The sequence below is a fragment of the Chaetomium strumarium genome (genome assembly GCF_033439665.1).
Source record: "Chaetomium strumarium strain CBS 333.67 chromosome Unknown B0T15scaffold_2, whole genome shotgun sequence".
Classification (NCBI taxonomy): Eukaryota; Fungi; Ascomycota; class Sordariomycetes; order Sordariales; family Chaetomiaceae; genus Chaetomium; species Chaetomium strumarium.
The window spans coordinates 467,709-492,584 of NW_026944430.1; the positions used below are offsets into that span (position 1 = coordinate 467,709).

General features: G+C 50.9%; 4 protein-coding genes, 1 non-coding gene and 1 pseudogene across 6 annotated transcripts; 3 read left to right on the forward strand and 3 right to left on the reverse strand.

The window, feature by feature from the left end:
- Positions 1-324: 324 nt before the first annotated feature.
- Positions 325-401, reverse strand: B0T15DRAFT_t73 (annotated as a pseudogene). Its single transcript has one exon. The product of its transcript is annotated as a tRNA-OTHER (tRNA).
- A 10,549-nt stretch (positions 402-10,950) lies between these two features.
- On the forward strand, positions 10,951-12,316 carry B0T15DRAFT_522714 (uncharacterized protein). Its single transcript, XM_062868646.1, has one exon. The coding sequence runs from the start codon at positions 11,191-11,193 to the stop codon at positions 12,070-12,072; it is 882 nt and encodes a 293-aa protein (XP_062723607.1). The 5' UTR covers positions 10,951-11,190; the 3' UTR covers positions 12,073-12,316.
- Positions 12,317-12,887: 571 nt separating this feature from the next.
- B0T15DRAFT_t72 lies at positions 12,888-12,971 on the reverse strand. The gene has a single exon. It is a non-coding gene; the product is annotated as a tRNA-Thr (tRNA).
- Positions 12,972-13,103: 132 nt separating this feature from the next.
- B0T15DRAFT_86079 (RmlC-like cupin domain-containing protein) lies at positions 13,104-14,358 on the forward strand. Its single transcript, XM_062871397.1, has 2 exons — positions 13,104-13,946; positions 14,091-14,358. Exons 1-2 carry the CDS (start codon positions 13,430-13,432, stop codon positions 14,153-14,155), a joined length of 582 nt encoding a protein of 193 aa, XP_062723608.1. The 5' UTR covers positions 13,104-13,429; the 3' UTR covers positions 14,156-14,358.
- A 1,375-nt stretch (positions 14,359-15,733) lies between these two features.
- B0T15DRAFT_549674 (putative hydroxymethyltransferase) lies at positions 15,734-18,340 on the forward strand (the record flags this gene model as incomplete). The annotated part of the gene is made up of 1 exon (XM_062870226.1): positions 15,734-18,340. The coding sequence occupies one exon, from the start codon at positions 15,734-15,736 to the stop codon at positions 18,338-18,340; it is 2,607 nt and encodes an 868-aa protein (XP_062723609.1).
- A 753-nt stretch (positions 18,341-19,093) lies between these two features.
- Positions 19,094-24,484, reverse strand: B0T15DRAFT_86264 (uncharacterized protein). Its single transcript, XM_062871399.1, has 2 exons — positions 22,134-24,484; positions 19,094-21,994 (listed from the first exon to the last, which is right to left on the reverse strand). The coding sequence occupies exons 1-2, from the start codon at positions 24,087-24,089 to the stop codon at positions 19,526-19,528; spliced, it is 4,425 nt and encodes a 1,474-aa protein (XP_062723610.1). The 5' UTR covers positions 24,090-24,484; the 3' UTR covers positions 19,094-19,525.
- Positions 24,485-24,876: the final 392 nt, after the last annotated feature.

The window sequence follows — 24,876 nt, forward strand, 5'->3', positions numbered from 1 at the left end:
CTAACGTCTTCTATATCTCGCTCCTCGAACTAGCACCTAAGAACGTACGGCTCGCGAAGAATATCAAGGCTAAGGACAAAGAAGAAGAATAGGACGTTGAGGAAATCCTAGACTTACGAATAACTAACGGAAGGCTAGAGTATCTGATCAAATGGCTTGACTTCGGGCCAGAAGACAACTTATAGGAGCCAGTAGAATACCTCAGTTGCTCAGAAAAACTAGAGGAGTTCTATCGAAGGAACCTAGACCGGCCAAGGAAGGAGAAAAACAAAAATCTCCGTATAAATCGCTCTACCTTGCGATCAAGCAACTTATACTGAGAAGGGGCGTAGGTAGGATTCGAACCTACAATCTCCTAGAGTATTCACTCGGGTGTAATAAATAAGCTATACTACTAAGCCATTTCATTATTAAGGAGTAGGCAGGAAGAATTAGATTGAAAACCCCAGGCAGGGAAAAGCAACTATAGGCAGCAACACTAAAAATACAACATACACGGCAGGCGCGACTAAGACCTGACCACCACCAGCTACAAACCCCTACTACCTTAGGAAACCGGAGGGCTTCTACCAGAGCCCTATATGGCCAAGAAAGAAGGACCTTCCCTAACAGCACCCAAGTCTATAGGAGCATCTAACCAGTCAAACCCCGCAAAAGGATCCGGCACAAGAGGCGTTGGCGAAGCAGGTGCGGGAGTAGCTACGCGCTTCTTACATTCCTCGCGCTCCTTATGCTCTAAGTCCGAAATGTCCCGAAGTTCCCAGGATACCGCCTTCCTTACCCTCTCCTCTAAGGCACGCTTCTGCTTACGGAGACAAAGCAGCTTTGCTAAGATCTCCTCCTTCTTATGCTTAAGCTTGTCCTTCTTAGAGATAAAGGAATGAACTAGCATTATTAGTACCAACAATAGGCAGCGGCAAAAACAAACTCATATATCCTTAGATCGATGCCCTAGATATTATAGGACGGATAGTTTATATAGTTACAAGAACTATAACGTTTGGAAGTACTAGATACCTAATAATCGAGCCTATACTTATAGCAGTAGGAATACTTAGGCATTAGGAATCCAGAAGATATAGCAAAATCGGTAAGATAAGACCGGCGCTAAGTACTCGACCCGGCTTAAGTTTTTCGCTTTCGTATATGGTCAGCTATAACTAGCGAGGATAGGAAGATACAGAAGGAGAAACACTTATAGCTAAAGACTAATAGCGCTATTTTAGAATATAGGAAGAGCAAGGTCGCCGAGGCGTCGACCTCGGAGAGGGGATATCGTATTACGAATTAAGCCAATAAGACAGCTGCAGGTGGGACAACCCGACGGGTAGCGTAGGGCGTACCCGAACCAATCGTTTAGGACCAATAAGAAGGAGCTCTAAGGTGCTCTAGAGAGCAGACGAGAGCTTAGGGAGCTAAGCCAATTAGCACAGAGGAATAGGAGCTCTCGATAGAGCCAACAGAGCACCAAGCTCTAGGGAGCTCTATAGAGCATATAAGAGCACTCAAAGATAGCCAGTATATAGCCACTCGTCCTGGAGGACTCTGGGAGTTCTCCAGTGAGCAATTCAAGCAATAGCCTTCACCTATTGTGCAGACATTGCGGCAAGCATTATTATAAACCCTTTGGCTTCACCGAGACCTATAGTCCGACTAGCAGTTACCTTCGACCGGCGAACCCTTTCAGAGGCAGGACTGCCTGTGGTTTCGTCACAACTAGTTACTCTAGTAGTACTATACGGCTAGGATAATAAATGGAGGGATAACCTAGCCAAGGGCGTTGATCCCTAGATCATAGTTGCCTACTTGTGACGAAACCATAGGCAGTCCTGCCTCTGAAAGGGTTCGCCGGTCGAAGGTAACTGCTGGTCGGACTGTAGGTCTCGGTGAAGCCAAAAGGTTCATAACAATGCTTGTCGCAATGTCTATACAATAGGTGTAGGCTATTGCTTGTATTGCTCACTGGAGGACTCCCAGAGCCCTCCCTAACGAATGACTATATACTAGCTATTTCCCCGTGGACGCCCGTGCTCGCCGTCATCCTCGAGCGTCCATGGTCGCTGGTGCTCGCCAGCGTCCTCGGGCGTCCATACGGTCGCTCTTGGACGCTGTCGTCCCCCGGCGTCCATATAGGGCATCCTACGGCCTTACGCTTCCCGATTGGTAACCCTATTACCTGTATAGTCCCACTAGATCGGGTTATATAGTTGGTTCGTAATACAATACCCCTCCTCGACGTCTTTCGCCCCGAAAGACCTTGGCCGTTGTTGTATTTCCTTTTAGCACTAACTGCCCCCTTGATTTGGTTCCCTAGTGAGTTGTCATTCTTCTTCCTTTACTATTACTATGGCTGATATAGTGGCGGCTAGGCCCTGTCGAAACCGTGCCTTCGAACACTGTATTGCTACGATAGCGATTGAACGTAACGGCGAGGAGTCCAATATACCTTGCGAACGTTATTGGAATATAAAGCCACGTAGGTATTATATTATAGTGCCTGGTTCCGATAAGTGTTCCTCTTATATTCGTATAGGGAAGAAGTACAGTAGTCCTAGTATTACAAACGCTTATAGGTACCCCCTTTGTCTATGCTTGCTAGGCCCTTCCTAATAAAATAGTGGTAGCAAATTTATCGGCCTACGACAAGATTAATAAAGCGATTGTAGATGCTAAACGCCAGCTTGCTAAGGCGTTGAGCCGCCTCTCCCGGCTTCGATAGCAACGCCAACGCCTAGCAGAGACCGGCTTATCGTTGCTAGCTTATAGGCTAGAGGGTTTGGAAGAGGATAGGCCCCCTTCCCTGAAACTGATATCGGAGGAGCAGCAGCTTATTGGCCAGGCGCAGGCCTTAGGTGCCTTTAGTATAGTTGACTAGGAGGCTGCTGGCGTTATTCCTTATGGTTCTGGTGTTTTGCCAGGGCCCCTTGATTTTGACGCGCTCCTATAGTCTAGGGGTTCTCCTCCTGTCGTTAACAAGGCTCGAGGTAGTGCGGGTTCGTAGTCGGTGGCGGTCAGATCTTAGTCGCGCCTGCCGTGCGTATTGTATTGTAGTGTGGCTGCCTACGGCCGCTCTTTCCTGCCTGGGGTTTTCAATCTGATTCTTATTGCCTGTTTTTCAACAAATGAAATGGCTCAGTGGTATAGCTTAGTTATCACGCCCGAGTGAATGCTTCTAGGGGACTATAGGTTCAAATCCCATCTGGGCTTCTTCTCTATATAGGTCGCATTGCCGCGGGGTGACGCGACCCGGCCGGAGATTTTTATGCTTTTTCCTCCTGGTCGGTCTAGATTCTGCCGGTGGAATTCCCCTAATTTTTCTATATAGTTGAGATATTCTATAGGCTCCTATAAGTTGTCTTCTAGCCCGAAGTCGAGCTATTTAATCAAGTATTCTAGCCTTCCGTTAGCTATTCGCAAGTCTAAGATTTCCTTAACATCCTATTCTTCTTCTTTATCCTCGGCTTCGATATCCTTTATAAGTCGTATATTTTTAGATGCTAGTTCAAGGAGCAAGATATAGAAGATATTAGTATATAGCTTTATTATAGATAGTAATAAAAGTCGATAGTTAGATATCGAAATTTTTGCGTCGATTTTGAACGGTCTAATCTTCCTAAAGTCGAGTTTCTGGCTTAGTCGTTTCGTTTTTAAATTTCGAGAAACGAGGTAGACTATATCTCCTCTCTTAAGGCGAGGTCCCTCGAGCCGGTATTTGTTATAATACTCCTTTATCCTAAGCCTAACAAACTCAAGTTCTTCTTTTAGTATTATATATAGCACATATATTTTCTCTACCTTGATTTTTGCCTTAGGTACTATAATATCTAGTCCCTAGTACAAATCCGCTTTGTAACCAAAGTTCGCGAAGAACGGAGTAACCTTTGTTATCTCTATTAGTGTTATATTATATATAAGCTATACCGCTGGTAATAGATCGACCCAATCGTCTTATTAGAAGTTAACAAACGTTCTAAGATATTATTCGACAATCTAATTAAGCCTTTCTATCTAGCCATCTATCTATAGGTAGTATACTATTAAAAGCTTGCTCTTTGTACCCAAACGCTTTATAAGCGCTTGCCAAAATTTAATGCGAACTTAGTATCTCGGTCTATAATCTATTCTTCTAGCCATCTATAGACTAATACGATATGCCGATAGATCGTATCTACAAGTTGTTCTGCTGACTATAATTCTTTATACAGGAAGAAGTAGCTCTACTTAGTAAGTCAGTCAACTATAGTAAGGATGCTATTATACTTCGTTCCGGTAGTTGAGTCCTTTGAAAGCGGTAGCTTAGTGATAAAGTCTATCATTACCGAACTCTATAGTCGTTCTACAACTAGCAATGGCTCTAAAAGCCCGTATGGTTTATATCGTGCCGACTTGCTTCGATTGCAGAGGTCGTATTCCTATATAATAGTCTTGACTCTAGTCCTGAGTCCTAGGAAGTTATAATATTGCCGAACCTTGGCGACTGTTTTGGCGATTCCCATATGTCCTCCGAGCTTCGACTTATAGATTATTTTGATCAGTTCTATTTGATCCTATAGTGCGATATAGGCTTTGCCGTTATACTATAACGCTCTATCCCTCTAAAAGATGCCTGCCTTGTCGTCTATATCGTTCTGCTTCCAGTCTTAGAAGTCTTTTCCTAGCCGTTCTTCTCTAAAGACTATACAATATTCTTCAAGCGGTTGCAGAGATTATATATTGGGATCTTCGCCCTATTGTAGAAGCATATTATTATCGAGATCTTCTATCGGTTGGGGAGCGTACCGTAAAGAACCATCTGGCTATTGTTAAAGTAATGGTGGCAAGGCTTCCGGTTGGCTGTCTCTGAAGTAATCTGGCCTCCTGCTTAACGCATCTGCTCGTGCGTTTTCCAAGCCTTTCTTATAGTTGATTTTGAAGTTGAACTCTGAAAGGAATTCTGCCTATCGAGTCTGTCGTCTGTTCAATACCTTGGTAGTAGTGAAGTACCGCAAGTTCTTATAATCTATATAGACCTGAACTTCATAAGTTATACCGCTGAGGTATAGTCTCTATTCTTGAAAAGCTTCGATGATGGCTAGTAGCTCTTTATTGTAGATTAGGTAGTTGAGCCATGGTCCTTTAAGCTTCTTTGAAAAGAATACGACTGGGTATAATTTCCTATGTTCGTTGCGCTAACCTAGTTGTCCTCCGATCGCATAGTCTAACGCATCGGTTTCGACCTCAAATGGCTTCCGTAGGTCTGGCAACCAGAGCACTAGATCGGCAATAATCGCATCGCGGATTTTCTAAAATGCTTGTTTATACTCGGCTTCCTACCGGAACTCGATGTCTTTCTTCGTAAGTTCGTATAGAGGTCGTATAAGGTCGCCAAAGTTCCTAATGAACATTCGGTAGAAATTGGCGAATCCGATAAATCCTCGTACTTCTGTCGTTATTATTAGTTATAGCCATGTTTTGATCGCTTCGATCTTCGCTGGCTCTATCCTGATTCTACTAGGCGAGATTTTATATTTAAGAAATACTGTTTTCGTAATATAGAATTCGCTCTTATCCTTATTAACTAATAGTTTATATTTATAGAGTACGTCTAGTATTGCCTTTATATGCTTCTTATATTCCTCGAGTATTTTAGAGAAGATAAGGATGTCATCTAGGTAATAGACCACGAATCGGTCGAGGAATAGGCGGATCGTATAGTTAACGACCGCCTAGAAGGTTGCCGGTGCGTTCGTTAACCCAAAGGGCATTATAAGGTACTCATAATGACCGTAGGGAGTGCGAAACGCTGTCTTCTATTCATCCCCTTCCTTAATGCGAATATAGGCGTACGCCGTTAGAAGGTCGAGGCAAGTAAAGTATTGGGCACCTGCTAACTGATCTCGAAGCCGCAAGATAAGTGGCAAGGGGTACTGGTTCTTTACTGTCTCTTCGTTCAGCTGTCGGTAGTCTATATACATCCGAAGCTTCCTATCCTTCTTTAGAATAAACAAGACTAGGTAGCCTGCTAGTAATATCGATAGTCTAATATATCCTATCTTGAGATTCTCCTTAAGATATCTCCTTAACTTAGTATCTTGCTTCTTATTAGTATAGTATACTTTAAAGAACTTTAACTAGGTGTCATGAACTAACCTGCAGAGGCCGGTGGGGGCCGACCTGCATGGTCAACGGGCGGCGCCCGTACCCAATCATTACGAGGAAGAAGGAACCAATGAGGATTAGGGAAATCAGGAACAATGCCAAGAACGATTGTTCCTGGGGAACAACGCCAAGGAACGTTGTTCCAGATGGAACAATGGGAACGACAATTGTTCCAAATGTTCCAGAGATCTAGGTACGGGATACCTAGGGGAGGAAGCTGTATATAGTTCTACCATTCTGCCTCTCATTCAGATAGCTAGCTTCCTCAGTGAGCAATTACAAGCAGTAAAGTAGCCCTACATTACTGTGCAGACATTGCGACTTGCATTGTTGTGAACCTTTTGGCTTCACCGAGACCTACAGTCCGACCAGCAGATACCTTCGACCGGCGAACCCTTTCAGAGGCAGGACTGCCTGTGGTTTCGTCACACTAGGCTCCTTCCTTAAGGTTGATTTTATAATCCCAAGGTCTATAATCTAATAGCCCTTTAAGATATTTTACTTCGAACACCGGGTATCCCTAGTATTCTGCCAGGATCTTACCTATCTCTGTGTTTTTCTCTATACTTCGGTAGTATAAGAACTTGTCTCTGGCCATAATACTAGCTACTTCTCTCTAGGTGACCTAATCCTAGAATTCGAATTCTCCGGTCTTGTTAATCGAGATAATAGCGATTTCGATATCGTCTATATCTCTCTAAGCCGTACAAGGATATCGTCGCAAGTGGCGTTGTCTCTAGCCTAGTCTTACCGATTCTCGCTGTTCCTTTTAGTAACTGCCGCCTCTTCCTAAGTCCGTAGTGCTCTGCCTAGCACTGTCTGTCTCTTGCGATAGATCTATAGGGGCCGCCTCCCGGGGCGATCTTCCCTGCTACGATCCATCATCCGCGCTTCCTATCCTATTAGTCGGATATAGCCTTTGTTCTCAAGGTTATAGGTGGCTACCTCCCTTCCAACTAATGTCTAGGTTGTAATCTCGATACTATAGGCATCCAAGGATTATATCCTTCTTAGGCCCTATTTCGACAATGTCAAATACCACCTTAATAGTTTTCCCTTCTACTATAATCGCAAGTAGTTCTATTTCTTATCGGACCCATTAGATGTCGAATGGTCCTTTAATAATATATTATTTCTTCTTGATCCTCTACGGGATCCTAAGTCGGTTGACAAATGCTAGCGAGATAAGGTCGACCTAAGATCCTCTATCTACTAATGCCAATATTTAGAACCCTTTTTAGTATGCTATAACCTAGATTCTATCGTTAGGTTTATTATCCTAAATTATAGCGGCTTCCTTCTCGCTCGCTAGGAGGTTATAGATCCTTTTCCTCGTATAGTTCTTCCTATACCCGCAGATCTATTATCGCTATAATAGATTCAGTAGTTTCTAGGCCCCTTAGAGGGCCCTAAGCTATTTCCTAACTCCGTCCTAGCGTCTGGATAGACGTCCCTATCCTCCTATACCTTTTGGTTACCGTCCTGCGGTCCAAGCCTTAGGAGTTCCTCGAACAATTGTCGAATTTCGTTGGCTCTTCTTCCTTCCTCTCGCTGTTCGCAAGGTATTATCTATCTTCGTATATGTATCTTGCGTTCGTAGTATTCTTGGAGCTTTGCTTATATATGGATTAAGCAATCCTAGCTCTTGTACTATTGAGTGCTATTAGGCCACCGCTGGCAGTCTTCTGGCTAGATTCTTCGCGGTATTATCCTAATTCTATTATATACGCTGGTCCTCTCGACCTTCTATAGGAACTGATCGGCACCGGTTCCTATATCCTAAACCCACGGGACTAGTCGGGGTTCTCCGCTTTGGTTGGTAGGCCTATTGGGCCAAAAGTCGTTGTCGAATTTCGATCGGAAATAATATCGGCATTCGTATACAATATACTAGAACCATAGGACATAGACGTAGTCGTATCGCTAGGGTTGGAGCCAAAGTGCGTCTCGCTCATAGGGTTCGTAGCGCGGGCCAAATCCGATCTAAATACGCACCGCGTTACTATCCCCGACGCCGTTATACGGCTTTTTGCTCCAAAAAGTGTCCTAATCTTATAGTTCCTGCCCCTTAAGTCTTCGCTGGCTCTAGGCCTTCTAGTATTCGGTTTCGGGATTCTTGATTCTATTATTCCTCCTACCCTGGCCTTGGTCTTATACCGGTCCATCCTACAAGTTCGAGTAATGCTCTTCCTAGACCCTGACTAACTTGGCCTTGACGAATTCTAGCTGGCTTATAGCCTAAGCCTTTTCTTCCGCGAGTCTTTAGGTAACCGTTCGAAGCTCGGCTTATTCCTCTTCGGCCTCCTGAAGGCGTTAAGCAAGAAAGATAGGGTTTGGGCCAATAGGTTCGTTGTCCGATTATTATATTCTCCATTGACCTTCCTTATTCTAAGTCAACTGGAATCCCCAGTCTTCTGCAAGTTGCGACGCTATGGCGGCGGCAATATCGTAGCCTATAATAGGTTCTTCAAACGTAATGTAGGGGCTATTGTTTCCTGCCCGGGAGAAGTCGTCGATACTTCCTTTGGCCATGCCCCGGTCGACTATATTGTCAAAGTCATCCTCGGTATAGCTTGCCGCAGCCACTTTAACTACGTAGGTTGACTTATCGATCGTGGCGTTTTCCTTGCCGGGCACCTGTTTCCAATTTCTTTTGCTATAGCACTCCTGCTTAAAGTACCCTTTCTTGCCGTAGTTGAAACAGGTGACTTAGGACTTATCCTTCCGTCCTTTATCCTTACGCTAGGTGGTATCGACATCTATAGGACTAGCATAGGTACCGTACAATATACTAGGGTACTATCGCTTCTTTTTATCGTTGGCTTTAACGAATATAGGCTGTGTTCTACGTCCCTTATGCTACTAGTGTCTAGTGTAAATTCGATTGTCGATATAGATAGCTATAGCGATATATTCGTCAAGCATATTAGGCCGGTCTTTCTAGTATAGTTTGTCCTTGACTTCTTCCTTTAAGCTATTGTAGAACAACTATATAAGACCTTCGTCGTTAATTTCGCACCGGAGCAAGTCCTGGCGGAACTATATAGTATAGGCAGCTGCCGACTTAGTCTACCTTAGGCATACGAGTTGCTCCTATATATAGAGCTTCTTATCATAGTCCCCAAACACCTTCTGGATTTCCTTCTTAAATTTGTCGTATGACTTGAAAATTTCAATAGTAAAGTCGCCCTGAACGTCTATACTATTGGTTAGCCAATCCTTGAGAGTAGGTTCAAACCATCGAAGTGCCTTCCCCTCGAGCTACAAGAAGATAAATATAACTTTGGCGGATTCGTCTGCGAACTTGTCCGGGTAGTACTTAAGATAGGCCCTTATAGATATAAGGAATCTAGTAAGTCCTTCCTTGTCACCTCTATACTTGGGGGGTGCTTCAAATTTGGCTTTGTCCTTAGGCTTGCTATTATAGGCCTTGTTGATAAGTTGCTATATATTGCTGTTCTCGGCCTCGAGTTAGGCGATCTTATCGTTAAGAGTCTTAAGGACCTGGGTATTGTCATTCTAAGCCTCAAGCTAGGCAATCCTTATATTGAGGGTTTCGATGACCTATTGCATCTGCTGTATGGTCGTAGTCTGGCCCTGGGATCCTAGGGTGCTAGGTGTCTAAGGCGCTATGATGATCGATATTACCTTCGATCTGAACCATGATAGAGTCAAAGAGAGTAAGCAACGTATGACGAAACTATAGGCAGTCCTGCCTCTGAAAGGGTTCGCAGGTCGAAGGTAACTGCTGGTCAGACTATAGGTCTCGGTAAAACCAAAAGGTTCATAACAATGCTTGTCGCAATATCTGTACAATAGGTGTAGGCTATTGCTTGTATTGCTTACTGGAGGACTCCTAGAGCCTTCCCTAATGAATGACTATATACTAGCTATTTCCCCGTGGACGCCCGTGCTCGCCAGCGTCCTCGGGCGTCCATACGGTCGCTCTTGGACGCTGTCGTCCCCCGGCGTCCATGTGGGGCATCCTGCGGCCTTACGCTTCCCGATTGGTAACCCCGTCACCTGCATGGTCCCACTAGGTTGGGTTATATGGTTGGTTCGTAACACTACTTCCGATTACTAGGCTGAGCTAGTTTTGCCTTGCCACGCCTATCCGAGGTTGTAACCACTATACCCGTAAAGATAACACCCATTATAAACCCAGTCTTATCAAAGTTGTAGATATTGTCATCGACAATCCTATATTTAGCCCTAGTATTCTATACAAGTGCAAACCACTCGCTAATGACCTATAGATCCTTGCATTTAGCCCTCTAGTAATTATGCTTGTATATATACCGTATATGGAGCTCTAGCTAGCGTTTAACAAAGTTATAAGCCCAGCGTTTGCCGACAGGGGGCACGTCGCATTCGCGTAGTAGGTAGTTAGCCATATCTTCTACACCACTTAATCTAGGTGGAAATACGCATATAGATAGCTCAGTTATATACTGAACTATTGACTTCTCTTCTAGATCCGTGAGCTTACGCGAGTTGGCTAGAACATCGCGTCTTGCAGCACGTCCCTTGCGCCGGTGGCGAATCGTTGCTTCTGGAACGTTGTATAGCTTGGCTACCGCCCGGATACTGAGATTCTCGCTCTGTTTGATAGCTTCGAGGGCTAAAAGAAGCCTGGCTTCTTTTGAGGGGCTATGTATGGCTTGTTGCGGTGGTATTTGGTGGAAAAGTTTAGAGGAGGCGCGTCGCACTAAAAGTGCGTCGCTCGCTTATCTGCGTCGCTCGCTTATCATGTACGTTAGGTAAAGTTTCTATATTAGGTAACTCAGGTTTGTTTCCAAGCTTACAGCTTCAGGGCACTGCAAAGCGTGTCGCTGTACCAGATAAGCTTAGTCGTGGAGGAAGGCGCGTTGTTGCGTGCAGCACTGGATAAAGTCACGGGTAGGTACCTAGGTACGATTCAAAACAACTTGAATCTTTCAGCAAGCACCGACCCTAGCTTAAACTTCAAACCTACACATCACAAATCACCGACAACCAGACAATTTCCAGCTTCGGCCTGTCCTTCTTGAGTTCCCTTCCCGAAGTTCGACCATGGCAACCCCGACTGGGCACAAGGGCTTGATTGACTTGCCAGTCGACGCCCTGGTACAGGCCGCACCGAACCTGCACTGCCTCTGCCTGGGATCGACCGAGTACGACGCCTCCCGCCTCTCATTCCCAACTGCACCACTTATCAACCTTCGGCGCCTCTTCTTCGACGTCTCCTGCAACCTTCATTCGACGCTTCTGACCGAGATTGTATCGAACGCTCCCAAGCTCGAATTTCTAGCCTTGCACTGGGCCGGATTCACGCGCATGTACGAAATGAGGTTCCACAGCGGAGAGGCCGTAGTCCGGTGCACTACTGGAGTATGGGACGTGATCCAGACGTGCCGCGATTCGCTCCGCGAGCTGCGCGTCCATATCTCCGACTACATCAAGAGCAAAGTACCCGAGGAGCGCGACTCGCCTCGCGACTTTCGCCGGCTCGAAGTGCTCAAGTTGAACGACCACGCACTGAGCGCGCTTTACGATGCTTGGAAGAAGAAGAACCGGTACACAGGCGAACCGGATAGCTTCCTGTCCAGCATACTCCCTCCGATGATTCGAGAAGTTACATTCTGGGATCTTAAGGGGCTGGCTATGCGGGCGGCAATGCAGAGCTTTGCGAGAGTCGCCGCATTTGGGCCGTTTCGCTATCTGGAGAAAGTGACGGTGGCGCCGTCGGAGGCCAAATACGGGCCAAATAGTCCATGGTACAACTGGAGGACTTGGGCTGATGTTGAGGCGGAGTTGGAGGAGAATTTTACGAAAGCCGGTGCAAGTTTCGAGTTGGTGAAGTCGGACCAGGTAATTATATGGGGATGGGACTTTCGACTGGACCCCGTGCTTTACCTAGCCAGGTCAGGGCTGTCACTCAGCGGTTGTCTGTAGGAGAGTGCAAGGGAGATATCAAACCCCTCCGAAGGAGTTTCGCAAGGATGCTAAAGAAGGCCAACTGGCAGACGCTGCGAATCGACGCAAAGAGGAACAGCTAAGAAATGTAGAGTAACAGTTTGATAGGTACCCAGTAAGGGGGATCAATTGTATCGTACATTTACTCCTATTGATCCACAAACAGGCCGCCAGTCGCTGTTAACCATGCTCAAAGGGGAGGGCCTTATGAAAACATAACTGCGAGATCAGACCAAGGTTGTTATGGTTCCGAGTCCTCTTCAAGCATTCGACGTTGTGATTACACCCCTGGTATTGTACAACTGTGATACCACCACATCCCAAGATTAGCATCTAGGTTCAGGCTCAACAAGCCAACCGAAAACCCATTGTCCATCCAATGCTGCTGAAGGGTACCAAGCGTTCTGGTAAGGTATCCAAGTACGTCAGTTAATCGGAGGATCCAACTGGAGCCCGAACCTTAACCACTGGACATTTGGCTTTGGAGTTCTCGGTCCGTCACCACAGGTCAACAGCTACCTGGGTCCCCCATTCCTTGTTCTATTCCCCTTCAGTAACCGTAGGTGGCAGTGTCGTGCAGTGGGCTGACGAATAATTCGTGGGAGGCGCACTATAAATAATCTGATAGTACCAAGTATTATGCATGACCTCGTGGCAGATGAGCTGTTCATCTTCCACTCCTCGCTTCCTGTGGGCTTGGATCTGTGGGCTCTGGCTTTGTATCTCGTACAATCTAGTCTCATCCTTGACAAGCGGTTCAAGCTGGATATTTACTAGCTGAAGCGCAAAAAAGATGCCTACTACAGGAATCGAACCTGTGATCTTTGCATTTGTCAAACAGTACAAGTGCAACGCATTAGCCACTATGCTAAGCAGGCTTCAATTTATGATTTCGATTCTTTTCCCTGCCTAATTATGGTACAATATGCTCCGGATTCCGACCGTCTGCGGTATCTACCTGACGTGCCTGAGTACCTAAAATTCTAGTTATTGTTTACCGTAGTTACACTCGGAAGTTTCGGAACCCAGGCCAACGTCAATAAGGGAAACTCCGGCATCCGAAGCAAATTCTAAGTCCTATGATCTTTTGTAAGCATGTGTGCTGGCATAGGCAGGCGCAGCGACGGATCCATTTGTTGATTGACAACATGCTGTGCCATGCTGATGCAGCCGACAAACCCGACAATTTGATGATCCCCATGCAAGGCCCTTCCGCACCACGTCACCTCTGTTGACTATAAAAGAATAAGCTATGCCACTCTTGGTTAAAAGGCTGGACAACATCCATTACCCTCTTTTACCGTGATATCCAGGCGACGCCAACCTGACCATCGCGATGCTCCGAGTCCACAACCTCTTCCTTGGGCTGTGCATCATGCTCTTGGGCATCATCACAGGAACCTACGCCACCGCCGCGACACACCACCCAACACCGATGAACAAGCGCACCGCGCAGGAGGTCATCACCCAACTCAAGCTAATCCCTAATGTCGAGGGCGGGTATTACATCGAAACCTTCCGCGACACCACCAACGTGACCTTCACGGCGACCAGCGCCAACGGCACCACCTCCGGCGCCGTGACCACCCGCTCGGCCAGCACGGAGATCTACTACCTCCTCGAGGGCGCCACGGGGCATTCCCTCTGGCACCGTGTCGATGCCGTCGAGGTGTGGCACTACTATGCCGGCGCGCCGCTGACGCTGTTCCTGGCGCGTGACGACGGGTCGCCCGTGCGCGAGGTCACCCTGGGCCCGGACGTGTTTGCCGGCCAGCAACCGCAGGTTGCGATCCCGACGTGGGAGTGGCAGCGGGCGAGGAGCTTGGGGAAGTGGACGCTTGTTGGGACGACTGGTACGTCTCTTTTCTTTTCTTTTTTTCCCTTCCGTCTCTTCTTCTTGGGGTTGGGATGACTGGAGGACCGCCCGCGGGATGGCCTGCTATTTTTTGCTGAACCTGAGTTCGGAGGCTAACCTTGCCTTGTTGCTATTGTTCTAGTTGCGCCTGGGTTTGATCCGAATGGTGTTGAGCTTGCGGATCCGGACTGGGTGCCGGATGCTTGAGGTGGTCCCTTGTGTCTCTGCTCAGCCGCTGTGGTATAGACTATAGAGCCAGCTTGTGAATGCATAATGGTCTCGCTATCCCGTCTTACCACACACTTCATGAGCGACGAGAAGACATATGTATAAGACATGTAGCCCCAGAACGGAAAGGGGCTGCAGGCTGCAGTGATGATCGTGCGCTGATACTGTAGGTTGATTGGCCTAGTCGGTTAATTCCGCTCGCTTGTCGCCTCACCGGCCAGCAGCGATCGCTGCTATGGCCTATCCTCAGTAATGCAATCGACACGGGATTATGTCACGGCGCGGGACGGAGTTGAGCGCGGCTGAATAGGGCCGAGACAAAGATGAAAAGCGGTAACCCACACAGGATTACATTGGCAGCGGAACATCCTCCGAAGCCGCTGCTTATAAGTAGTCAGTACTTAGCAAAGGAGCAAGATTGTGGTATTTTATGACATGTCCAGTTGCTTCCTCGTAGAGTTTGAGGGTCACAAGGTCGAGTGGTGGTCCGATAGGAGTCATGGGACAACGTGACTGGGACTTCACGTTTCTTTGAATAGTATGTATGGGGATAACCCAGACCCAGAATTCTATCTTTTCCACATGCTCCGTTGTGTCTCTGTACTGTACTTCATGGGCGCGGCTGGGTTGTGCTCGTCACCTTCCATGCCAGCCGTCTCACTCTCCATCACCACGCTGATCAGTTAACAACCACTCGCAACTGAAACATGACGCTAACGAGGTGCATGATTTGATTGCCTCAGGCTGTTGTAGGCGTTCAAGACGACAGGACAGACAGCGCAGGGCTGTAAATTTACAAGTCACCAGTTCTCAATTGCTTCGGGGTCCGCTAGAGAGTAGCGTAGGTGCTACTGTTGTAGTGTTAGCACTGCAGATATACTCCTGCTATTCTGGAGTCTACGTTCTGCCTAACGACTTGGTCCACCTGTGCAATGCGGTATATCCTGCTCATTCTAGTACTTCCTCTGTAGAAAAGTAACAAGTGTGTCTTCACAATTCCGTGCATTCTCTCAACGTAGGCATCTGCAGGCGGTGCTGTTCAAGCGTTCAAGACCCGAGTTAAGTTACTTGACCCGGATTTCTCCCACAGTCTGAGATACACATCGCGGCAGGATACTGCAAGGGAGGTCGAACAAAGTTGGCCAAGGGCCGAGACAACCCAGGCAAAGACGACATAGGACGAACGGCTTGATCACATCATCCAGGTCACCATAGCGGCATGGACACGGGAAACAGACGCTGATCCATCGCGAATCGATTCCTCGGCCAGATCACCACTGGCATGGAAGACGGCAGGTAAACCTGCGAGTCTGCGACCACCATACGTCATTACGGACTCGAAGGAATGCTGAAGGTGCCGATTGTGTGCTGCTGTGCTATACGGGGGCGAATTCCCGGATATATAAAGGCCAGGCAGGTTGCTCGACGTTGGGGAAACGAGCTCTCCATCAAAGATCAAGCTTCAGCTCAATCTGCTCACACTGCTCCTAGAACACTGCCTACTCATTGACTACCTATTGAGATCCATATCTCTTCCAAATCCAACCAACCAACACCATGGCTACTACCATCACTTGCGATGTCCAGGCTAAGTACGACACCCAGTACTACGGAACCCTGACCGTCAGCAACATACGCAACAGCGACAACACCGCGGTGAAAATCAGCTCCTTCCTCGGCCTGACTTTCAAATCTCCGGCCGCGGTCGACAAGACCGCTTTCAATGTGTCTCTTACCCCGTGGCAGGAAGTCAAGGCCATGGTCGAGAGCGAACAGATCAACTCGTCGCTCTACTCCGTCTCGGCTGGGCTCCACGTCAAGTCCCCCCACACGTTCAACACGGGGGACACCATTACGATCGGCATCAATGGCGACTTGGGCCATGACACCGAGACGTACGTGAAGTCCTTCGTGCTCGCGGTCGACAAGATTCCCGACACCAGTGGCAAGGTCGACATCCACTGCGAGGCCGCGCCCCATCCGATGCTCGCCAACTCGCAGCAGGAGGTCACCCTCACGGAAGGTAACCGCGTCGTCTCTGCGCACGTGCTGCCCGGCAAGAACGAGGTTGTATCGGCGAAGGCCGGCAACTACGCCGTTGCAGCCCGCGAGCTCGCCACGGCGGACGAGACCTACGTCGCCACCGCCCACGCCACGCCCGCCAGCTTGGTTGTCGAGGCCGGCAAGACCGCGTTGGTTAGCGTCACTTACAGCAACGTAAGGGCGTACAGCGCTCTCGACATAGCCATTGGCAACCTGCCTGGGCTGGAGAACGACCAGCTGCTCGTCGCCGTCGATGCCGGCAATGGCTCCAAGCTGGCCACCTTCTCCAGCCCCATCAACCACACCACTTCGCTCCGCCGGCTGCCGTCGACTGGCACTGCGGCCATCAACGTTGGCACGATCACGCTCAACAACGTTGAGTATTCGTTCCCGACCCGCAGCCAACCTCTGTCGCCCTCGCTGCTCACGGTCTCCTTCTCGGAACAGGACGCCCAGAAGAAGAAGGTCGAGGAGGCCGGCTTCGTCCAGCTGCCCATTGTGATGGACTCGGCCGTGACGCTTGACAGGACGATCCTGGTAAGACTCAGCTCGGCCACCCTTGGCTACACGCAGACAGTGAAGGCCGCGCCCGGGACCACGTCGTTCGCCTGCAATGTCGGCCCTGGCAAGTATACCGTTCACACGGCAAGCTTCGTCCAGGACGGCGTCGTCTACTTCGTCGACGCCGATGAGACGCTCACCGTCGCCAGCAACGGGACGACGAAGCTCCACGTGCACCTGAAGAAGGGTCCCGGTCTCCATGTCCGCGGGATCCCCGACTTCCTGAGCTTCGGCGGCTGCGCCAACCTGACGCCCACCAACCTCGACGACTTCGTGGCGGCGCGGGCGTCTTCCGTATTCAAGTACGCCGGGATCGACGGTGCCGGTGATGGCGGCGTCTACCTGCCGGACGACACGCAAACCAAGGCCACGATCCAGCTCGCTCGCAGCATCGAGACCAAGCTCGCCGACGGCAACCCGGTGCTGCCGGTCATGGTGTCCTACACGTGCAACCTCTCGTTGGGGCACACCACGGGCCAGCTGCAGAACAAGGAACAGCTCGCGCGGAGCTTCGCCAACTTCATCCTTGCACTCAAGGTTGCCAAGGAGGCCAAGGACGAGAAGCACCCCGTTCCAGCCGGGTTCGTGGTCAACCCGGACTTCCTCGGAGCCTGCCAGCAGGAAGGACTCGCGCCGTCCTACCGCATGCCCGTGACCGAGCCGCTGCAGACGGCGCTCGACCACCACAACGTGCCCGACAAGATCCCGGCCGCCATCACCGACGACCTCCGCAGCTACGTGCGCGCGGTCAACTGGCTGGTCCGGGCGGTCGCGCCCGAGGTGACATACGGATGGCAGGTCAACCTCTGGGGCGTCGGGCACTCCCGGTGGCTGTACTCGACGGGCGACGCGGCCGAGGACCCGGCCCAGCTGGCCAAGCAGACGGCCGACTACGTCCTGAGCCTGGGCGTGTACGAGCCCGTCCCGTCGCCCGTCAAGCTCAACCTGCGGACGATGCGGTCGGTCACCCTGGCTGACTTCGAAGCGGCGACGTACCTGCCGGCTCCGCCCGACTTCATCGCCGTCGACCGCTACGAGGCCGACGACTTCACGCTGCGCGCTTACCACAACAGCTACTGCTACGGCCCGCACGAGTGGCGGCGCTTTTTCGCCTTCTGCCGCGCGCTGAGCGCCCACCTCGCGGCGCCCGTCATGCCCTGGCAGATCCCCGCCAGCCGCATCCCGCTCACGACCGAGGTCGTGTCAGACCTTGAGAAGGAGCACTGGGGCACGGCCGGCAGCTGGATCCTGGGTCATTCCGAGGTCGGCTCGGACTACCACACTGTGAACCAGAACATTTTGAACTTGGAGCTCCCCCCGGTGCACCAGCCTTTCATGGGCAAGAACCCCAGGGATATGTTCATCCGCGGTGAGCCGTTCGATTTCAGTCGGCCTGCCTACGAGGACTTTCCGGTGCGCGGCATCTTTACGGTGCTGCTCGGCGGCGGAGCGACGACGGGCATTGTGAGTGATGTCGGCAACCCGGAGTCGTGGGTGAGGAACAAGTTGAACAAGTATATGGAGCGTCCTATCAACCTCCAGACGGCCAAGGTGGGGTAATAAGTGAGAACTGTGGAAACACTGAAGTCAGCGAGCGTGACGGGTTCGGTCGGCGTCGGTGTAGGGCAGTGGTGGCTCGAAGTTCTACACCACCTAAGGGCAATGCTGCCGGTTTTCTTCTTCTAAGAGATGTCTCTTTGCCGATTCCTCGTCTGCTCTATCTCTTAATTCATATACCTCCTGAGAAAGCCTCGCAATTTTTTCCTTGAGTTTATCAACCATAGCACTAAAGCTAGGCTCTGGAGCCGAAAGCTATAGATATGGTTAGCGATCATTCAAGATTATTATTATTATTATTATTATTTCCTATTCCGCTTTGCCTTCGGGCACGTCGGTCCTTCTACTGCTATTTACAAAGGAAACCGTACCGTATAGGTCGGACAAAAGCCTTCGTCGAAGATCAAGACTCTAAAACCAGACAAATACTACGAAGAAAAAGAGGGCTATAAGGCTAGCCCCCAGGCTCTACCTAGCCCTCTATTTCTAGCTCTAGCCGTCGGGCTAGGCTATACTCTAGTAGCAGGCCGGAGTCCATCAGCCAACCTATAACCTTCCTTGCTAAGCGAGCACTCCAGGCCCCTATTCCTTAAAGGACAAGGTCCAGGTCCCGCTGTGACCGAATTTCTCGGGCTTCCCAGGTCTTCTGGACGGGCGGTTAGAGGCACCAAACCGCCCAGTGCTCGACCGTTTCCTCTCTCTCTTCGTCCTACAAGTTCAGTATTCTTATATTGCGGTTAATTGCCTATATAGGACCTAAAGTAAAATTTGCTTAGGTTGACTAAGCCTTTAAGTTTTGTCTTTTTCATAGGTTACTAATATATATATATTGCAAGCACAATCTTATAGCTTTTACTGGCAAAGCCGTATATAAAGTCAGCACTATAGCTTACTAGTGACATACTAGTGATCTGTCTGTTGCCCATATGTTAGGAGGGGGTTACCCCCAGCTAGATATTTCTGACGTCTAGATTGTGGCCTTTTGAAGTTACTTCGAAAAAGAAAAAAAAAAAGACAAAGAAAGAAAAAAAGAAAAAGAAGGGAAAAAAGCAATGGAAAAGGGAAAAAAGAAGAGAAGAGAAAAGAAAAGAGAAGCGAGACCATGCGCTTCACAGAATGAGGTGCGGAGCCTGCTACGCGCTGTGGACGCAGATAAAGTCCCAGCTCCTAGATGACCTCTGGACCCAATTATATAGCAGCACGCAGCTTATAAGCGGGCCCAAAACAAAACGAAGGCTTTTTGTCCTCCGGAAACTTGAAGATGAGCAGCTCTCCGGATTCGCACCCCACCACGACCCTGCCGCCGCGGACGGCGATGGAACTAGACGTCCCGTAGTCGCTCGGGGTATACTGCGCGGGGAGGAAGACGATTTTCCGATCCCTCCATGTGATCCATCGCTTTTCGGTGTCCAGGCCGTACGAACGCTCCAGGGGGAGCTTCTCCGAGCGGATGGGCCGCCCCGGTCTCGACGAAGCTGGCGCCGGCGCATTATCGTCTTCCGGCGGCAGAAGCAGGTCCGTCCCCCGCCAGGCGCCGAACTCAGTGAGTAGCACGTCTGGGAGGGCTGGGTCAATACTCAGCACGCGCGGCTTCCACTCCTCGATCCACTCGTCGACAACCCTCCACACGCACTCCCCCTTCTGCGTTCTCCAGAGGCTGACCCTACCCACGGACGAGATCGAAACGAGTTTCGTGCCGTCCGGCGAGAACGTGAGGCCGCGGACGTTATCCCACGTGCTATCGAGCTGCTTGCACGGCTTCTGCTGTTCCTGGTCGTCCCCGGTCGCAGCCTGCTGCTCGGCCAGGTCCCAGAGCAGGATCCGGTCCTCGTCCCCGCCCGAGGCCAGCCATCTTCCGTTCGGAGAGAAGGCTACGCAAAAGACGTAATCTTCATGGCCAACAAGCACCCTGCTTTTGAGCGGCGCCGGGCGGCCTTGATCGTGGTCGGCGGCTGCGGCGCCGCCCGGGCCTATGTTGTCGCCGGGCGATGGGTCATCGAGTTCCCACAGCCGTACCGTGTTGTCGTCGGACGCCGAGGCTACGAGCCGGTCCTTGGGGCAGAGCGCGACGCAGCGCACCCAGTCCGTATGCCCTTCGAGCCTTCGAATCATTTTACCCTTGCCCGCGTCCCAAACGCCCACCGTCCGGTCGTTCGAGGCCGAAACAAGGATGTTCCCAGTACTGGAGAAAACGAGGTATTGGATTTCGCGATCGTGCCCAGGGAGTTGGTGCAGCTGTTTCCCCTCGTCCGCGTCCCAGAGCACGATCAGGCCGTCTGATGAGGCCGATGCCATCCTGTTCCCGTTTGGAGAGAATGTGACGAAGGTGACGGGCGCCGTGTGGCTTTGCTGCTGCGAAGAGGTGTCCTGGTTTGAGACGTGGTTGAGGTCAACTGCGGCCTCCACGGCGTCCTCAATGCGCCAAATGCGTGCTGTCTTGTCCGCCGACACTGAAACCATGTGGCGTCCGCTCGGAGAGAAATAGATCTTAAACAACATCTGGCGGTGTTTCCACTGTCCTGTGAGGACTTGCTCCTGCTGGACATTCTCAAAGTCTCCCTGCGTGGCTGCTTTCCATATTCGTATCGACTCGTCCGCGATCCAGGCGAGACGCTGCCCGTCGGGAGAGAACGATATCGTGGATATGTCGTATTCTCGGCCTTCTGAGCGGATCTTTCGAAGCAGCTGTCCACTGGCGGTGTCCCAAATGTGCACTGTGCCATCATTTGACGGCGATGCCAAGAATTTTGCGTCGTGAGAGAAGGAAACACAAGCGGTTTGGCTGGGAATGGACAGCTTATGCTGCACCCTCCCCCTTCCTCCGTCCCATTTCCACAGTTCGATGGTAGTGCCGGAAACTGTTACGGCGAGCCATGCCAGCTGACGGCCGTTTGCGGAGAACGTCACGCATCCGAAGCCTTGGTCTTCCGCGTATTCGTTCTCATCATCGGTCCTGTCCTCGTCTTCGTCTTTGCTCTCGGCTTCGCTCTCAACTTTCTTGGTTTTTTCAGTGGCAGCCAGCACACTCATTCGGTAGGATGGAAGATCCCAGGCGACGACAGAGTTGTTGGTCGCGGCTGCGAGAGTGTCTCCACTCGGCGACAAGGCAATGCATCGAATGGAACCTTCCGATTCTTCGCCTGCTGCTGGCGGTTCTGCTGCCGCGAAAATGTCGCCAGGATTTAACCTCTTGACGACTTTCCCCGTTGCAGAGTGCCACAGCCGGATAGCAGAAGCGTCCGACGCAGCAACAAGGCCAGAGTTGGAGACGGCCACACATTCCACGTAGGACGAGAATTCGGCCTCTATTACGTGCTGAGGCCTCCCGGTCCCAGAGTCCCAGAGACGCACCGTCTTGTCGTCCGATACCGAGACCACAAGCCGCCCATTAGCGACAAAGGCGCAATCACGAACCCAATCTTGGTGGCCTTCCAGGACGTGCACGCAGGCATCTCGTGCCCACCCCGTTGGTTCCAGCGCGAGCGTTTTGGTAAATGCCTGCAGCGCCTCCGGGGCCAATATATGTTTCAGTTGGGCCGAGCGGGAGCAAAAGAGAAAACTGTTACGGGGATCGAGGTCGGGAGGACTGCCCGAGAATTCGTGGAATCGGAGGGCCAACGTAGCCGTGCGGATATGCTCGTGGCAGGGCAGCCGTATCTGCTCAGCAGTGTCAGCACGCATCGGGTTAGCATGTCGATGTCATTGCCTGCATGTAACGGTGCTGCAGCCCAGCGAGCGGTCACGGCCTTTCGTCCACAAAATTACAGGGATGGCTGCCTGGGTACTTCGTACATACCTCTTTGAGAAAGGCCTCGAGTGTCTGCAGGTCGCTCAGGGCTCGCCCTAGAAGGCTCTGCGATGCCAGGATCTCCAGCCATGGCAGGAAATAGCTTCCGAGAAAATCGCTGAGGTGTTTCATCTCATTTTCGAGATCGTCAACGTCGACTTTCACTAGGTGCCGTATCCAGTAAACCAGTTCGTAGCTGTCTGGTCTTGGCTCGCCTTCGCGCTCGGGCTTCCTAGAAAGCTGTTCCCGAAGGATGCTCAGGCATCGTTTTATCACGATCCTGTGCGTCTTGGACACCATCCTCTTCTCTCTTAGTTCCCGTCGCAGGTGATCTCTCGCTGACAGGCTGGTAAAGCCCACTTCGTCCTCGCGCACCACCAAAAATGAGGAGCACATCCTGGGTATCATGAGCTTCGGGTCGACCTCGGGAGGCAGGTCGACAATGGCCGCGAACTCAGGGATGGATAGTGGCCGGAACACGACTGCCGCGATCGACAGGGCAGCTTCGCAGCGAGCTTTGTCGTCGGCCTCCAGTTTGTCGAGCTCTTTCTTCAATTGACAAAACAGGGACGGGACGTCCCTCGGCAGGCCGCTGAGGATGCGAGGCGCATTCCAGGGGATGCCCGGCAACTCGATTGCATGGCAAGCCATGTCCACCCAAAGGAAGTTTCCAGGCGACAACTCTTTGAATGTCTCCACCACCTGCGTCTGGAGTGTGCCGCCATAAGAGACCCTGGAGGAAGCATATTCTTGGACCGCGTCGCGCACTTCTGGCACAGTTGAATCGATAAGAAGATGCCGTTGCTCGATTTGAGTGCTACGGTTTTTGTCGGTGTCCCTGGCCGCATCATCCCTTTCGGAGGGGGCAGCTTCACTGGTAACGGCAAGGGAACTGTTCGAACTCAGTGGCACATCGGTACGGTCTTCTCTCCAAAAGACTTCTGTCGCTAGGCTAGCATGGCAAGTAGAGACTAGCCATTGGACCTTATCCGAGAGCTCCGAGGTCACCGTGACTAGCTGGATCAGGTCCCTGGCTCCCCATTCGGATGCGTATGGCTCAAGAGAGCTCGCTTCAAAGTCTTGGTGGTCGCCAATCTCATCGCAGAGGTCTTCCATCGCATCGACCACGAAAATCATCGGCTTACAGCTCTTGTCCTGCAAGATGTCACACAGGAGCGTCGCCATGGCGTGAAAGTCACCCGGGCTGTCAAAGTCTTTCAAGCCCGTGGACGAGAATTTGCGTTCTAGGTGCGTCTGAAGTGCATCCTGGGTCCAAAGAACCTGCCAGATGAGACTCTTTATGACGTCTGTGACGGTATCCCGCCGAGAGCTGCGGTTGGCGTTGGAGAAAAAATAGGCCACTTCCTTGTTTGGGTCATCCAAGAGCCTCCTGACGATGGCCTGAAGGAACGTCGTCTTGCCGGTGCCCGCATCACCCGCAACCCAGAGCACTCGGCAGCTGCCGTCGTTCGCGCTCCAGTCGCGATACTCCGAGGTGCCAGCTGCCCACTCGTAGATCAGGTCCGGAGCACGACCTGAGCCGCTGTCAGGTGGCCGAGGAGGTACGTGTCTGGCATGAAGCTTGGCGAGGAGAGTCGTCGTCATCTGAGAATCCGCCTCAGACGTTTCTGTCGATTGTGCTTCCTCCTGGGACTCTTCTGTCGGCTCGTTCTCCTGCTCTCGGTTCTCTAGCCAGCATTGTTCTGTTACGAGCAGCTGTCGGAGATTGGCCTCTATATCCATTCCGCCGGAGTCGATCACAAGGGAATGTTCTCGCCTTGAAATATCCGCTCGCAACCGATCGTGATCGAGCAGCTGATGTATCTCGGTTATGACATCATGTCGTGAGCAAGCAATGCGAATCTGGTAGAAGAGAATGGCTTGGAATAGGCCAATTAGACCGACTCGAATGAGGCTTCTTTGAGGCGCGGCGCTCTTCAGAGGCTGTTGGTCGCTTCTGTCCATGGCAAGCAGCCTAGGGAGGCCAATGTACCATTCCAGCCTCGATGTGAGGAGGATGATTCCCGAACTCGGGGCCTCGGTCCCCGGATCATGGTGAACTATTGCTTGCTATAGAAGCAGATATGTTGCGTCGCATTAGAACAGCCCAGAGCTTGAATGAGACAGTGGGTAATGCAGGCTGGGCCATACCTCGACGCTCAGGCACGTAGCCGCCCAGAGCGTGGGGAGCGCCGAAAGTCTCTCGGTTAGGATTCGGATCTCTTTTCTTAGGGATCTAAGCCGAGAGGGAGGGACCTCTGTGTCGTCGCCAGATCTCGGTGTCTCGCCACCATCGTTCAGCCATGCCCACGCGTCCACAGCCTTTGACATTTGCCCCCGTCTTTTGATCCAATCTGTCCAAACGATGTCGAGATCCCCATCGGTGCATCTCAGGCAGGTTGACAATGTCTCCTCGTACGCGGCTAGCAGGTCTGGATGTTGTTCTCTGAGCCCATCGTAGGCTTCATCCCACAGATTCAGGTCATTCTCTAGAGGGAAGGACGAAGGGGATGTTTGCACGGCTCGAGAGCTGTACGCAACCCCGCCGGCCAAGTCATCAGGAAGCGGCAGGGACTGTTGGTTCTGGGCGTTATCGTTTCCGTGAGCGTCTATTTCCTTCTGTTGCGCCTCCGCTGCGGGAAGTGATTGCTCAAGACTCCCTGGACCTGCTTCCGTACCCTTTCCTGGAGGGTTAGGAGCTCCGGGAAGACCGGGGTCCGTTGTGGGAGGTGTTGACGCCGCTCGAGATCCG

Bases quoted from the DNA above. Each gene is read 5' to 3' on its own strand.
- B0T15DRAFT_522714 (XM_062868646.1), top strand. From the start codon at position 11,191: ATGGCAACCCCGACTGGGCACAAGGGCTTGATTGACTTGCCAGTCGAC.
- B0T15DRAFT_86264 (XM_062871399.1), bottom strand. From the start codon at position 24,089: ATGGACAGAAGCGACCAACAGCCTCTGAAGAGCGCCGCGCCTCAAAGA. The intron at 21,995-22,133 runs GTATGTACGAAG...ACTGCTGAGCAG, and splicing joins TCGAGGCCTTTCTCAAAGAG to ATACGGCTGCCCTGCCACGA.
- B0T15DRAFT_86079 (XM_062871397.1), top strand. From the start codon at position 13,430: ATGCTCCGAGTCCACAACCTCTTCCTTGGGCTGTGCATCATGCTCTTG. The intron at 13,947-14,090 runs GTACGTCTCTTT...CTATTGTTCTAG, and splicing joins GACGCTTGTTGGGACGACTG to TTGCGCCTGGGTTTGATCCG.